The 12346-nt window shown below is 50.5% G+C and overlaps 1 protein-coding gene across 2 annotated transcripts in view; it reads right to left on the reverse strand.

Annotated features, from left to right (window-relative positions):
* Nucleotides 1–12346, reverse strand: part of Smoc1 (SPARC related modular calcium binding 1) — a 164283-nt gene continuing 151937 nt past the window's right edge. For both annotated transcript variants that reach the window (XM_041658828.1, XM_041658827.1), the window contains exons 11-13: nucleotides 6966–7210; nucleotides 2763–2816; nucleotides 1–2305 (exon numbers count right to left, since the gene is read on the reverse strand). In XM_041658828.1, the coding sequence (XP_041514762.1) occupies nucleotides 2289–2305; nucleotides 2763–2816; nucleotides 6966–7210 (316 nt within the window). In that variant the 3' untranslated portion in view covers nucleotides 1–2288. The remainder of the gene's footprint in view (nucleotides 2306–2762; nucleotides 2817–6965; nucleotides 7211–12346) is intronic.

A 12346-nucleotide genomic window follows, 5' to 3' on the forward strand; every position in this document is an offset into this window, starting at 1 on the left:
CAAGGTTTTAGCCATTTTTATTTTTTATAAAACAAGCTACAAATACTTTCCCTTGCTCCCTCCCTCCCAAGGGAAACCGATACAGCACAGCCTGCACCCATCTGTGAAAGAGAAGAGAGCTGGGCAGATTCTGAACTCCCACGTGGAGGTAGCTTCTCCAGGTACATGTTTTCTTCAGGCCAGGAAATGGGGCTGGAGTCTGCCGTGAGGGTCATCCAGGTCCCGCACACTGTGGGCTTTTTGTTTTTGTCAAGGCTCCAAGAAAGTGCTTCTTTTCCACCTTACCATGTCAGGACAGGGTCACTGGTCATCATGGGACAACATGTGTGACTTTCTTCAGAACAGCAGGAACCTTCTGAAGCCAAGACTTTATCAAATCAAGTGCCAAAAAGGCTATGGTCCCCACACCTGGGCAGCATGTACGAGGCCAGTGCCTTCCAGACCCAAGACAGAATAGGGTTTAGCATGGTAGAAGCGCTTCGGGGAAACTGAGATAGAATACCAGACAAGCTCAGATGGCCAAGAGCAAGTCAGCGAAAGCACCAGCCCTGAGCTCCTGACCTCTCTCACTGCCACCATGACTGACCATGGAAACAGCTGCTAAGGGTCACTTGATGTTCTGATGGAAGACCATCTGAGTCAGCCTAGCACTTAGACAGAAGCTGCTGCTTGTCTGTCCTGAAGGCTGAGTGACCACTCTGCAATCCCAGTGACTCCCTGTGCACAAATCTAGATTCCCCTGTAGCTGGCTTATCCCTCCTATTCCTCTTGGGGAAGCAGAAGGAAGGGACACCACATAAATTTTACTTCTAGGACTGGTCCATAGGTCTGGAAGTCCACGAGGGAAGCTGAGGGACCCAACTCCGGGATTGGTCAACAGTGGGGGCTGACCCAGTGGGTGAGGGTGAGAGATGGAGGGGGAGTAAGAAAGTAAACCCAGTCTGACACTAGGGTTGGAAGAAACACACTTGCAGACCCTCTCCTGTGGGTTTGCAGAAGGCCTGGGGCAAGCTTGTCATCTTCAACATTCTCTTGGATGGTTTGGGACAATTGTCTATATTCTGTCAATTATGTTTTAAATAAACGTTGATTGGCCAGTAGCCAGGCAGGAGGTACAGGCAGGACAACCAGACAGGAAGTAGAGGAGGGTCAATGAGAAAAGGAGAATTCTGGGAAGGAGGAAGCCCATTCCTCCCCAATCATGACCCATCCACCGAAGAAGGAAGGTGCGAATTCCTCGCCAAAAAAGGTACCGAGCCATGTGGCTAATATAGATAAGAATAATGGGTTAATATAAGTTATAAGAGTTAATAAGAAGCCTGAGCTAATGGGCCAATCGGTTAATCATTAATACAGACCTCTGTGTGATTTCTTTGGGGCTGAACAGCTGTAGGACCTGGTGGGAGGACAGAAACCAGGCAGGACAAAAACTCAGACAACACTTGGATGCTAAACATCTGTTAAAGGAAAGCCCTGCTGGGTGCTTCTTCCTCACACGTTTGGCGTGTCTCCTCTGGTGCCTACATGGGGAAGGTGCTAGACATGGGTGGCAATGTTTGAAGTAGCCTAACTCAACCCCTTCAACATTATGTGCTCAGTTATTTACCCTAGACTACGAAGGGATCTTGATAGAGGGGACGTGGGCCACTGAAGAATTTTGAAGTCCATGCTGGCCGTCACATGAGCTGGGCTCTGCTCATACCCAACCAGTGGCCAAGTGAGTAGACTCTGGCAGCAGATGGCATGGAACAGTACCCTCTTCCCACCCAGAAGAGAACAGATGCTGTCCACAGAACAAGCACAGAGTCCCTCTCCAATGAAACCACGCAGGTAAGCAAAAGATACAGTCCAAGAAGGCTGGACTATGAGTCCAGAGAAGGGAAGGGGAGGGAGGGGGCAACAGTAATGCCAATGCCTGTACAAAAGATCTATACAATTTACATATATATTTATATACAGTATATAAATCTCTTTCCTCTCACCCCCAGTAACAACCCCCCCTCCCCAATAACCTAAAATTTGTCAGTAGCAGATCCAAAATCTTAACCAAAGAGAGAATAGCGGCCTTTCTTCCCTTTCCTGTTGCAGCTGTGGTATTAGATAGACGGTGTGTACAAATGAAACCGGAAACAAAACACACACAAAAGAGTTATTAAAAGTGCAAACATGGCGGGCACCACTTATGTTACATGGGCTGTGGCTGGGTGTGGGCAGCGCTGAAGGCTAGGTGTCTGATGCTTGGTCCTGTCTCCTGGAACTCTCCACTGGCCCTTTGATTTTTCGGCTTCTTAGACAAGGCGTCCAACTGGGAGGGGAAGGGAGAGTGAAGAAAGAAAAGAGAGATCAGCCAGAGGTTAGAGCCGGGCACATAAAACGTTCAGCTACATGAGTGAGTTTCTACACGAGGCCAGCCTTTGCACGCTGGGTGTGGACTGGGCAGGGCACCGCTTGCCAGGGTCTTCTGACATGCACGTCAGTTCACAGAGTCTGGAGTCAATTTGGAACTGCCAAAACCTTGCCGGCCAAACAAGCACACGACAAGGGTGTGTTCTAGCCAGATCACACTACCTCAGCCTGGAGGGAACAGCAGGTGTCTGCCACAGGTGGGGGTGACAGAACCCTGTTAGCACTGACGCCATCTTCCTCCTACGCTCCCACCAGACGCCAAGCGATCTGGCCGATTGCTTTACTGCTGAGTTGCCACAGCTTCGGCAGGGGAACCAGAGAAGAAAGAGGGAAGGGCCAGAAAGAAGGCAACTTACTGAATGGGTTTGTGCCTGCTCGTTTTCCCTGGGGGAAGCTGCCAAGGCTACCACCTGCAACAAATAGGAACATATGACATGGGAGAGGCCTTGACCCAGAGAGATGGCAGAGCTTGTGTCTGAGCCCCTGGCCCCTCTGCCTTCAGAAGCGATGGAAGTGAGGGAGGAGCCGGAGTAGCATGGTTGTGCTCCTGTTCCGTGGGTGCCTATTGCTATACTCTGCCCAGTAAGCCATTGTCCACCTCTGAACTGTAGTCTCGATTCTATAGGTCAGGCTCAGGTGCTTCTCTGGTTTATTGCTGCTGCTACTCCTGTTGTCATTGTCACTGTTTAAGTTGAAGCAGCCCCCTCTCTGTGTAGTCCAGGCTGACCTTGAACTCATGCTGGCAGGTACCAATAGAGAGAATAAATAGACCTTTTATTTTCATTTTCCTTTTCCCACTGTGGTATTGTACACCACTTGGGATGTCTCTTTGGAATCCCTTCGACTATGAGCTAAGAATGACTTTAGTGACCATTGCTATAATCTTCTTGGTTCTGGATCTCTGGGTCCTATAACATCAGAGGTGGGAGGGACCTTACCCCCTTCACTTGCCAAATCTGGAGGCAAAGGCTCAGAGTGACTTAGGCAAGGTCCAAGAGACAGTCTGTCAGCACCCAGCCCTGTGCACAGGCTGCCAAGCTACCACCCCATCCTGTGCACAGGGCTACCACCCCTCCTGTGCACAGGCTGCCAAGCAGCTCAGCAAGCTAGCCATGGTGCTCCTTTAAGACCTGATCTCCCAAATGAGGAACATACCAGGAGTCCGGCCATTTTCCTGTGTCTCTGAGCATGGCTCTGGACCTCACAGGACAGGACCAGAAGATGGAATTAGGATGACACCCATGCTGCTTCTACTCTGCCTCCCATGCAGGACTGTCCCAAGTACCAGATGAATTCATGGAGGTTTGGGGATTCAGTCCTGATGAGCCCACGCTGATCTATAGACTGTATGACCCCACAGCTCAGCATCTCCCAACATTTCTTAAGACCCAAAACAGATTAAATAAGGGTAGACGTTGGTATATCCAAGTTCGCCGATGAGGTCACAAATCTAGGACTATAAGAGGAGCAGGCCAAAGTCACGCAGATGGGAGAAAGCAGAGCCAGGCAGCATGACCTTAGAGTCCACATTTACTCTGCTCCTCTCTGCGGCTGCGGCTCTCCGTGGCAAACACATGAAGTACATAGAAAGAGGAGACCCGAGGCCATTCTGGCCCTGCTTCATCAGTCGAGAGCCACAAAACAAAATGGAAAGCCAGGAGCACATCCCTGGGCCTCAGCAGATGTATATAAAAGAAATGAAGCTAAGAAACCAGGATGGCACAGCATTCATGGGAGGTAGCAAACCCAGTATGGGCAGACAGTCACTGGACCCATGCTCTGGAACCTCTGAGGGAGAAGAGAAGCGTGAGCCCAAGGGAAATCTGGGACTTCTAAGCCACCGAAACCCTAGTCCTCAGGCTGCTTGCCTTACAGGATGGTGACAATAATCCTGGCAATGTGTTGTATGGGTTGGGAAAGACAAGTTAATCAAGACGCCCAGGCCTCCAAATGTCAGCAGGCTCTGCTATGCTTGCCAGGGTGTTCAGCTCCCCAGTGAGAGTTCTAGAAGGTAAAAGAAGCAGTGTTCATGTGGCATCTCCAAAATTCTGGTTCCTCAAACCCAAAACTACACTCCTCAAGTACCACGCCCTCTCCTCCCCTACCTTGGACTCCCACCTGGCATGCAAGCCCCTCTCCGGCCAGCAGAGGGCACCACACAATACCAGATGACCTGTGTCTGGGCGTCCACAGACCACCCAGTCAAATGGCTGTGTCTCCCCCCCCCCCCCCCCCCCCCCAGCCGAGGAAAGCCTCGGGGCTGCTAGCAGCACTTCTGACTCAAGGGTAGATTCCTCTGCCACTGATAGCTCCTGTGTGCTCCCTGAGCACCCGAACTCTTCCCCACCCTCCGCCTGCACTACCTTGTTAAGTTCTCATATCATATATCCAGGGTAGACACTACTTCCTCCGTTTGACAGAGAAGAAAACTGAAGTCCAGAAAGGTGAGCTACCTTGTCAAATTACAGAGCTAGAACTGACAGGGCTGGAATTTAAGAGTCAAATCAACCTGATGTCGGGGCCTCTGCTCATACTGACATCCCTACTTCTGTCTAGACAGTGGGCCTCACTCTTCCCTGGGCTTCTCCAAGGTCCTCCTGCTGGTACCATAGGCCTGAAAACTGGCTTCCTTGCCCGGGCACTGGATGCACAGCTCCCAGCAGGCCTTACCTCTGCTTACAGAACCCCAAGGCTACATTTGCACCCCACTGCCTCGGATTCCTCTCTGGCCCAGACAACAAGGCTACATCTGCGCCCCACTGCCGCGGATTCCTCTCTGGCCTCTCTCTTGACTTGCCCAGACAAGGCTGGCCTGCTCACAAGAAACAGTCTTTTCACTCTGGGTCCTCTTCATGGAGGACACAGAAGTTAGACTTCAAAGTCCTACGGGTGAGCCAAGCACTGGCAACATGGCTGTCTCACAAGTGCAAGCCACTGTCCCTCCACCTCGTCCAGACTCTTCCATGGCAGAGCAACAGAGAGCTCTGGGCTCTAAACTCCAGAAGCGGTGTGTGCTGTGTGCTGTGTGGAGGAATAGAGGGGAGAGAGGGACCCCATTGTGCTCTCTGTGGGCTTTCCATCTACACAGCTTCCCATCCCAACCTTAATGGTACCCCTGCACCTGCCTCCTGTCTCAATGCTCTGCTCAACCCATTCTATCACACTCACACACACGCATGCATGCACACACACACGTGCGCACAGGCACGTACACACACACACACACACACATGTACACACATGTCTAGTCATAAATATTTAAATAGGGCATAAAGGGCTGAGGAGACAGCTCAGACTTTAAAAGCACTTGCTGCTCTAGCAAGAGAACCCAGATCCAGTCCCCAGCATCCACATGGTGGCTCACAACTGTCTGTAAGTACAGTTCCAAGGGGTTCTCTTCTGGCCTCTGCAGGCACCAGGCATATGCATACACGGAGGGAAACACTCATACACACACAAAAATATTAATAACTTTTAAAGCAGGCATAGACACATACACGTGTGTACACACACAGATAGAGACGCTCTTAGACAGGTACCTAAACAGGCATGCTCACAGAGACATGCCAGAGAAATACATGCAAATTACAGATGCGTGCAGGCAAGTCACAATCATATGTGCAAACACAGGTGCTCCAGTCACCTTTGAATGGGGGTCAGGGAAGGTCAGGAAGGTAGGTTGGGCAAGAAGCAGGAAACACCTCAGGGGCCTCTGGAAAAAAACTGTTCAGATGACTCAAATCTACACCCTGCTTCTGGCTGAGTTTGGTTGGAGGAGCATCCCGAACTCCCAGCACAACAAGTGGATGCAGTGGGACAGGGTCTGGCCCCGACATCTCTCACTCAGTTCCTAGTGTCCCTGGGTGGGCCTTCCCGACCCAGGGGCTCCTCACTATCGAGGGAAGAGTTCTCTAGCCTTACCTTGTCTCTTGCCATCCTCCCTATGGTTGCTATAGCCCAGTGACAGAGTTCCGGTCCGTCAACTATGAGACTGTCCCAGAGAATTACCTCGCATGTCCAAACTTACTCTATGTGATGGAGGGGGATAAATCAGACCCCCATCGTGACCCTGAAGGCCCATTGATGAAGGCAGCAGGGTCATTTTCAGTTTGATTCCTTGAGGTATATAGAACAGTCCCTATTCTTAGTCTATCTCCTACATCCCACATATAACACACATGCATGCGTGTTTGCACACACACACACACACACACACACACAGTCTGGAACTATGCTGCCCTACTCCACAGACAAGATAAAAGATAAGCAATTTCTCCTAAGTTGAGTTATGATTATGAGTGAGGTCTGGTCTAACCAATACATTCCCATAGTACTGATCACAAAGTACGTGAACAACACCTACTCTATCTCCTCAGTGACCTGTGTAGGAATAGGAACCTTATCAGTCAGTTCTACGGCTGCAGCAGGCATCTGGCCCTGAAGTACAGCCCTCGCCCAGTAAATAGCCAGTGAAGAACACATGGATGCCTAGGACCTCATTCCTTAGGACAGCCCTTGGTCCCTGTCCCCAGGCCAGGCACACGGGGGTTAGGACTCACCTTCTTTGCTAACACCCAGGCAGCCCTTCAGCTCGGGCAATGAGATGACCTTGTCCTTGTTCAGGTCACAGTAGTCGGTGAAACGCCGGGCACATTTCTTGGGCTTGGCTTTCTTCTTGACATAGCGCTTGAAGGGCTTCATCTCCCGCTTGTTGATGTCATCACTGTTGTTGCTATCCAGCTGGCTGAAGTACCAGTGTGCCACTCGCTCCTCCAGGGTATGACTGGGATCTGGCTCTGAGAACCTGGGCCACGGACAGACAACCCCACCCCAGAGAACACCACTCAGGATCCTGCAAGAACCATCCACCCCGCTATGGTTCTCTCTCAAATGTCCCAATGCCAGGGGACTTGCTACAGTTAGGCATTTGTCCCTGCCAACTCATACTGAAGTTACAGTGTGTTTGTGTTGGGGAGTGAGGGTAGATAGACCCTTTCCTAAGAGACTGGGTCAGCCCTTACGGGAATGGGTTAGTTCTCACAAGAGCAGGCTGCCGTGATGCAGATACCCGCCCCCACATCTTCGCTTGTACTTCCTACTTCTGTTTTCCACCACAAGTAAGTTGAAGCTGGAAGAGGCCCACACTGGAAACCATACCGATGCTAGCATGCTCTTGGACTTCCAGAACCGTGAACCAAAATAAACCTCTTTCCTTTATAAATTACCCAGCCCAGAGTATTTTTGTTGCAGCAACAGAGACCAAACCGAGACCATCTTTATGCTGGGCTACCAGCCATCAGGTAGCAATAGTTCTTTCCTTAGGGGCCTCTAAGTGATCTTATTTCATTGAGCTAGCTGCCTCACCCTCTGAAATAACCAGGATTATTTCTTGTGCAGATAGGCACTCAAGACAGACTACGGAGATTTAATCCACCTGAGGAAACCATGTCTAGAATCTAAACTGTCCTTCTCTTGACCCACAGATCACTGTCAAACAGGATGCTTTCCTGAACTTGTGTCTGGGAGCCAGCACTGAGTATTCAACACACCCAGTGCCGAGACTCAGAGGAGCAGAATCCAAAATATGACGATGGGCACAAGGGATGTGCGATGCCCCCACGACCGGTGGCTTTGTGCTTATGTGTGGAAGTCCAAGATTTGTGTCTGGAGTCATCCCTAATCACTCCCTCACTTGACTCATTGAAGCAGAGTCTCTTGGTTAAAGGCGCATCTTGCCTACACAGATGGTCTAGCTCTGTGCCCACCTTCTGAATGCTGGAATTACAGATGTGCTCCCAGCATTTACATTAATTCTTGAGACCTGAACTCTATTCTCATGTTTGTTGCTTGTACTTTGCCTGCCAAACCACCCCTCCCCCACCCTACCTCCAACAGAGATTCTAAAGCAAGCAAACTCTAGATCTAGGGTGAGTCCCTACAGCCTAAGGTTTCCACTCAGGAGGTCTGGGGTGGGTTTAGTAGATGATATGCCAACCAGAGCCCCTGCCAATTCTTAGAGAAACTAGAGTGACCAGGAACATGCCTTGTACCCAGATACAAAGCGATGACCATATCTGACATAGTCCATATCTGCAACCACAAAATTACAAGGCCAGTATCTATATGTATAAGTACATGCAATGGCCCACCTGTTTCATTTATTACTTAATTATTCATGCACCATCTTTACTCAGAGAAGTCAAAGAGACACTAATATTTATAGTGTTTAAAGTCAATGATAGGTCAGTTACAGAGGGGTTGGTCGGAGTTTCTGAGCAGAAGAAAAGAGGCATGAGTATCCTAGTTTGCACACACTGAGGATGCAAAGAAACATCCACAGCACTTGACGATGTGACATCCCACATCCCTCTCGGGTTTGTTTTCTGGTCTAGAAAGGAGGGGATCACTACTCATCCCTGGCCAAGAACAAGCTGGAAAACTCCATCTTGCTTCACAGCAACTCCCAAGGGACACGAAGCTCAAGCAAACAGAAGCTGCATCACCAAAAAAAAAAAAAAAAAAAAAAAAAAAACCAACAAAAACAACAACAACAAAAAGCCACCATCCTGTCCATTCTTAATGATGTGGCTTCCGTCTTGGGTAAATCCCCCAGCATCCTGGATTCTAAGAAGGATGTCAGTAGGACCTCATCCTGACAGCTTCCACCCAGAGAGAACCTTAGGGAAGGTGTGACAGCGCCACACTGAGTTGTCACTGGTCTTTGACTTAATCTGCTATAGAAGCCAGGTGCAGGAAGTCTGAAGCAGGCCGGCCTTCTCTGCTGGGTGTCACCACCTGTGTCTAAGTGGTTTTCTTCTTTCCTTATTAGCTGCAGCACCCGCTCTCATGACTGCCCCTGCAGTATGCACAGGGTGGGCAGGCCGAAACTCTGAAGGGATGCTCAGGGTGCAGGAAGGGGAGCATCAGGGAGCCCCCCCTCCAGGCTCTGGAGAAAAGAACTCCAGAAGGCTCTCTGTGGGCGGGGCAGTCAGGGAGCTGTGAGAGCCCCAAGGCAAAGGCAGCTCTTCCTTTAACCTTTAGGCTCGGCATAGCGTAATGTCTACCTAAAGGCTGAGACGGGAAGGAATGAGGTCATCCCACCCAGAGGCCCTGCCAGGGAAGGCGGTCTCCCTCCAACACGTGTTCCAGGAGCGCCCTCCTGTCCGACTGTCTGTTCTCTGCAAGTCTGTGGTCAGAGCTCTTGCTACCTACCTTGAGGCTATTTTGCACCAAGAAGCAGTTTTTTCTACCTTGCAAGTTCTGAGTAGGCCAGGGGGTGATCATCACCTGGGCCCCATGCCTCTGCCATCCTGCCTCTCCTCCACCCCCTCTTTGCTCTCCCATCAAGACATCCCAGTGCAGAGCAGCCCTGACTCCCCACTGCAAGCCTGCACACTGTGTCTGCTGACAGTCCACAGCAGAATGCTGGGCTATCTGCAGGCCCCTTTTTTTCAGGAGAGGCCTTCTGAGTTCCTTCCAAGCCCCAACCCACAGTCTACCATGTAGGAACTAAGGGCTCTGCTCTGTCCCAATCCCCACCTCCATCCCAGAGATCACAAGGCATTGCTTTTGAGCCCTTCTGATCTCCACAAGTCCCCTTAAATTCCAAAACCTCAATTCTAGCCAAAGCTTGGTGACAGCAGGGGCAAACTTGGGAACCCAATATCTCTATCAGAACAAACTCCAAGAACCTTTATACTTCTGATCTATCAGTAGTTCTGGGATAGCCAGACCAACACTGAGCATGTGCAAGAAAAGACACCAGGGACCTCTGTGAAATGAGCAGTTCTGAGAGTCCCACTGCAGGGGAGTGCTAGAATAGAGGTGAGGCAGAATGTAAGGTTTCCCCCAGATTTTCCAGGAGCCTCTCAATCCATCTTTGCCAGAGACCCTGACAGCACTGACTCCTGCCATTTATACCCTTGACCTCAAAGTCATATCCCAGCGGCCCCTCCAATTCTCATACCTCTCTGAAATACAACCTTTTGCATTTTTCTTTTCTGACATTCATTCATGTGTGTGTGAACACAAGAATGCGGGTGCACATGCTACAGTACACACATGGAAGTCTGCAGACAACCCAAGGTCGTCAGTTCTCTCCTTCCAACCTAGAGATGCTCGGGATCCAACTCGGGTCTTCAATCTTGGTGGCAAAGCCACCTTCTCCTTCACAGCCATCTCAACAGCTCTCTGGAGGCATCCTTCTACAGAGGTCTAAGCCGGTACAATAGTATAGGCTGACATACACACACACACACACACACACACACACACACACACACACACACACTACTGGGGCCAAGGACTGCTGGGTTCAGAGTTGTTCCGCAGACTGGAGCTGGGACCCTATGCTGGTGCTGCCAGCAGCTCTTTAAGATCAACCGCATTTACTGATGCCTATAAGGACCCCTTCCATGGGTGAAGTTCTTCTGAAATGGATACCTGAGTAGGTAGAATGCCCAAGTTTTCTCAGTTGTAGTGTGGAAAAGCTACACCCAAATGACACCTCATTCTAGATTCAGGATATAGTAGCTCAGTGACTCTGCCTCTGGCCTATTTTAGTAACTTCTGCCCTCTGGGATAGGGAAACCCAGGAGGGCCAGGTCCCTCCCTGAACAGACACACTCAGCCTTCGCCCAATTTTCAGGGTGGTGAAGGCATCCTTCTGCGGCACTTTCAGTTTTGATTCTGTGGCCTTGGCCCTGGCAGGTTTTGGCTGTAACACACAGCTGGAAGAGCCAAGCCCGTTTACCACAACCTGCTTTGGCCAAGATCTGGGGCCCAGTTCTGCTGTCCTAAGCAGTTTTAGAGAAGGTAAGGAAGGCTGGCCAGGAGTCCTGAGCCAAGCCAAGCAGACCGGCTGAGCCCCATCTGGAGCTGGGTCCAAGCCCCAGCAGCTGTGCGGGTGGAGCTGGGAAATGCCAAGTCAGCCACATTCCAGACTCTTCTTTGCAAAGCCATCAGCAAGCACCAACTGCACTGAACCAAGAGGATGAGGCCACTCCACCCGCTCTCTCCTTAGGAAACATGTGAGGGAGTAGAAGGCTCACACAGATAAGGCTGGCTGTCCCTATAGTGCCCTAGACACTGACACCTAGATAAATAGCCTTCCTTCTAGGCGAAGGACGGTCTGAAAGAAGTTTGCAGTGCCCCCGCGGGTGTCCCAGTCACAGATGCTTCCACAGACACCCAACTAACTCTACACTGTCAATTTTAGATTCGGGCAGCACTGTTTTTGGCCACTGAATCAGGCTAGGAGGCCAGAAGGGGAAGCTGGCACTTTCTTCTCTCCCTCTCCCAGAATCTACCCAGTCTAGAGAAATCTATTTATTTGGATGTAGGATTCTTCAGTCAATCATCCCTCACTACTGAGTTGTGCTTCCATCACCCTCTTGCTAACAACTGTTCTCCTGGTCCCCTTGTAACTTCCCCTGGTTTTGCAATACAATACCATCAGGATGGTCATTCAAAAGTGCTTTCTCAATCACCATGGTCCCTGATGCCTCTGGCATGACTCAGTTGGCCCAACACAACTCGGGCTCTGTCCACCTCTGCAGCCCCATCTCCTACTTGTCCACACCACACCCTAGATCTGATCATACCATTTTGCCGTTCCCTTCATCTGCCCCACCTCGTTCATCGCCCACTGCCCACATGCTCCTCTGCTGGGAAGCCCTCGCTCCTGATACAACCGGGTCAGGCTTTTCCCCCTGTGTAAGTGAAATGTCACCTCTATTGTCAGCTCTCGCATGCCCTCCCCGCCCTGAGTCCTGGAACCTCTTACCGGCCTCTGTGATCACACTGGCTATATAATATATAATATATATATAATATATAATACCTCTCCTCCATGCCAGGGACAGTGCCCTTTTCTTCAGATGCCCCCCGGGAACAAGCATAGAGCTTATACCAAGGGCAGGCTGGGAAGTAAGAGTCAGGA

The sequence above is a fragment of the Microtus oregoni genome, unplaced genomic scaffold, assembly GCF_018167655.1.
Source record: "Microtus oregoni isolate MIOR12 unplaced genomic scaffold, Mior012 000009F_ref0000495, whole genome shotgun sequence".
In the NCBI taxonomy this organism is placed as follows: Eukaryota; Metazoa; Chordata; class Mammalia; order Rodentia; family Cricetidae; genus Microtus; species Microtus oregoni.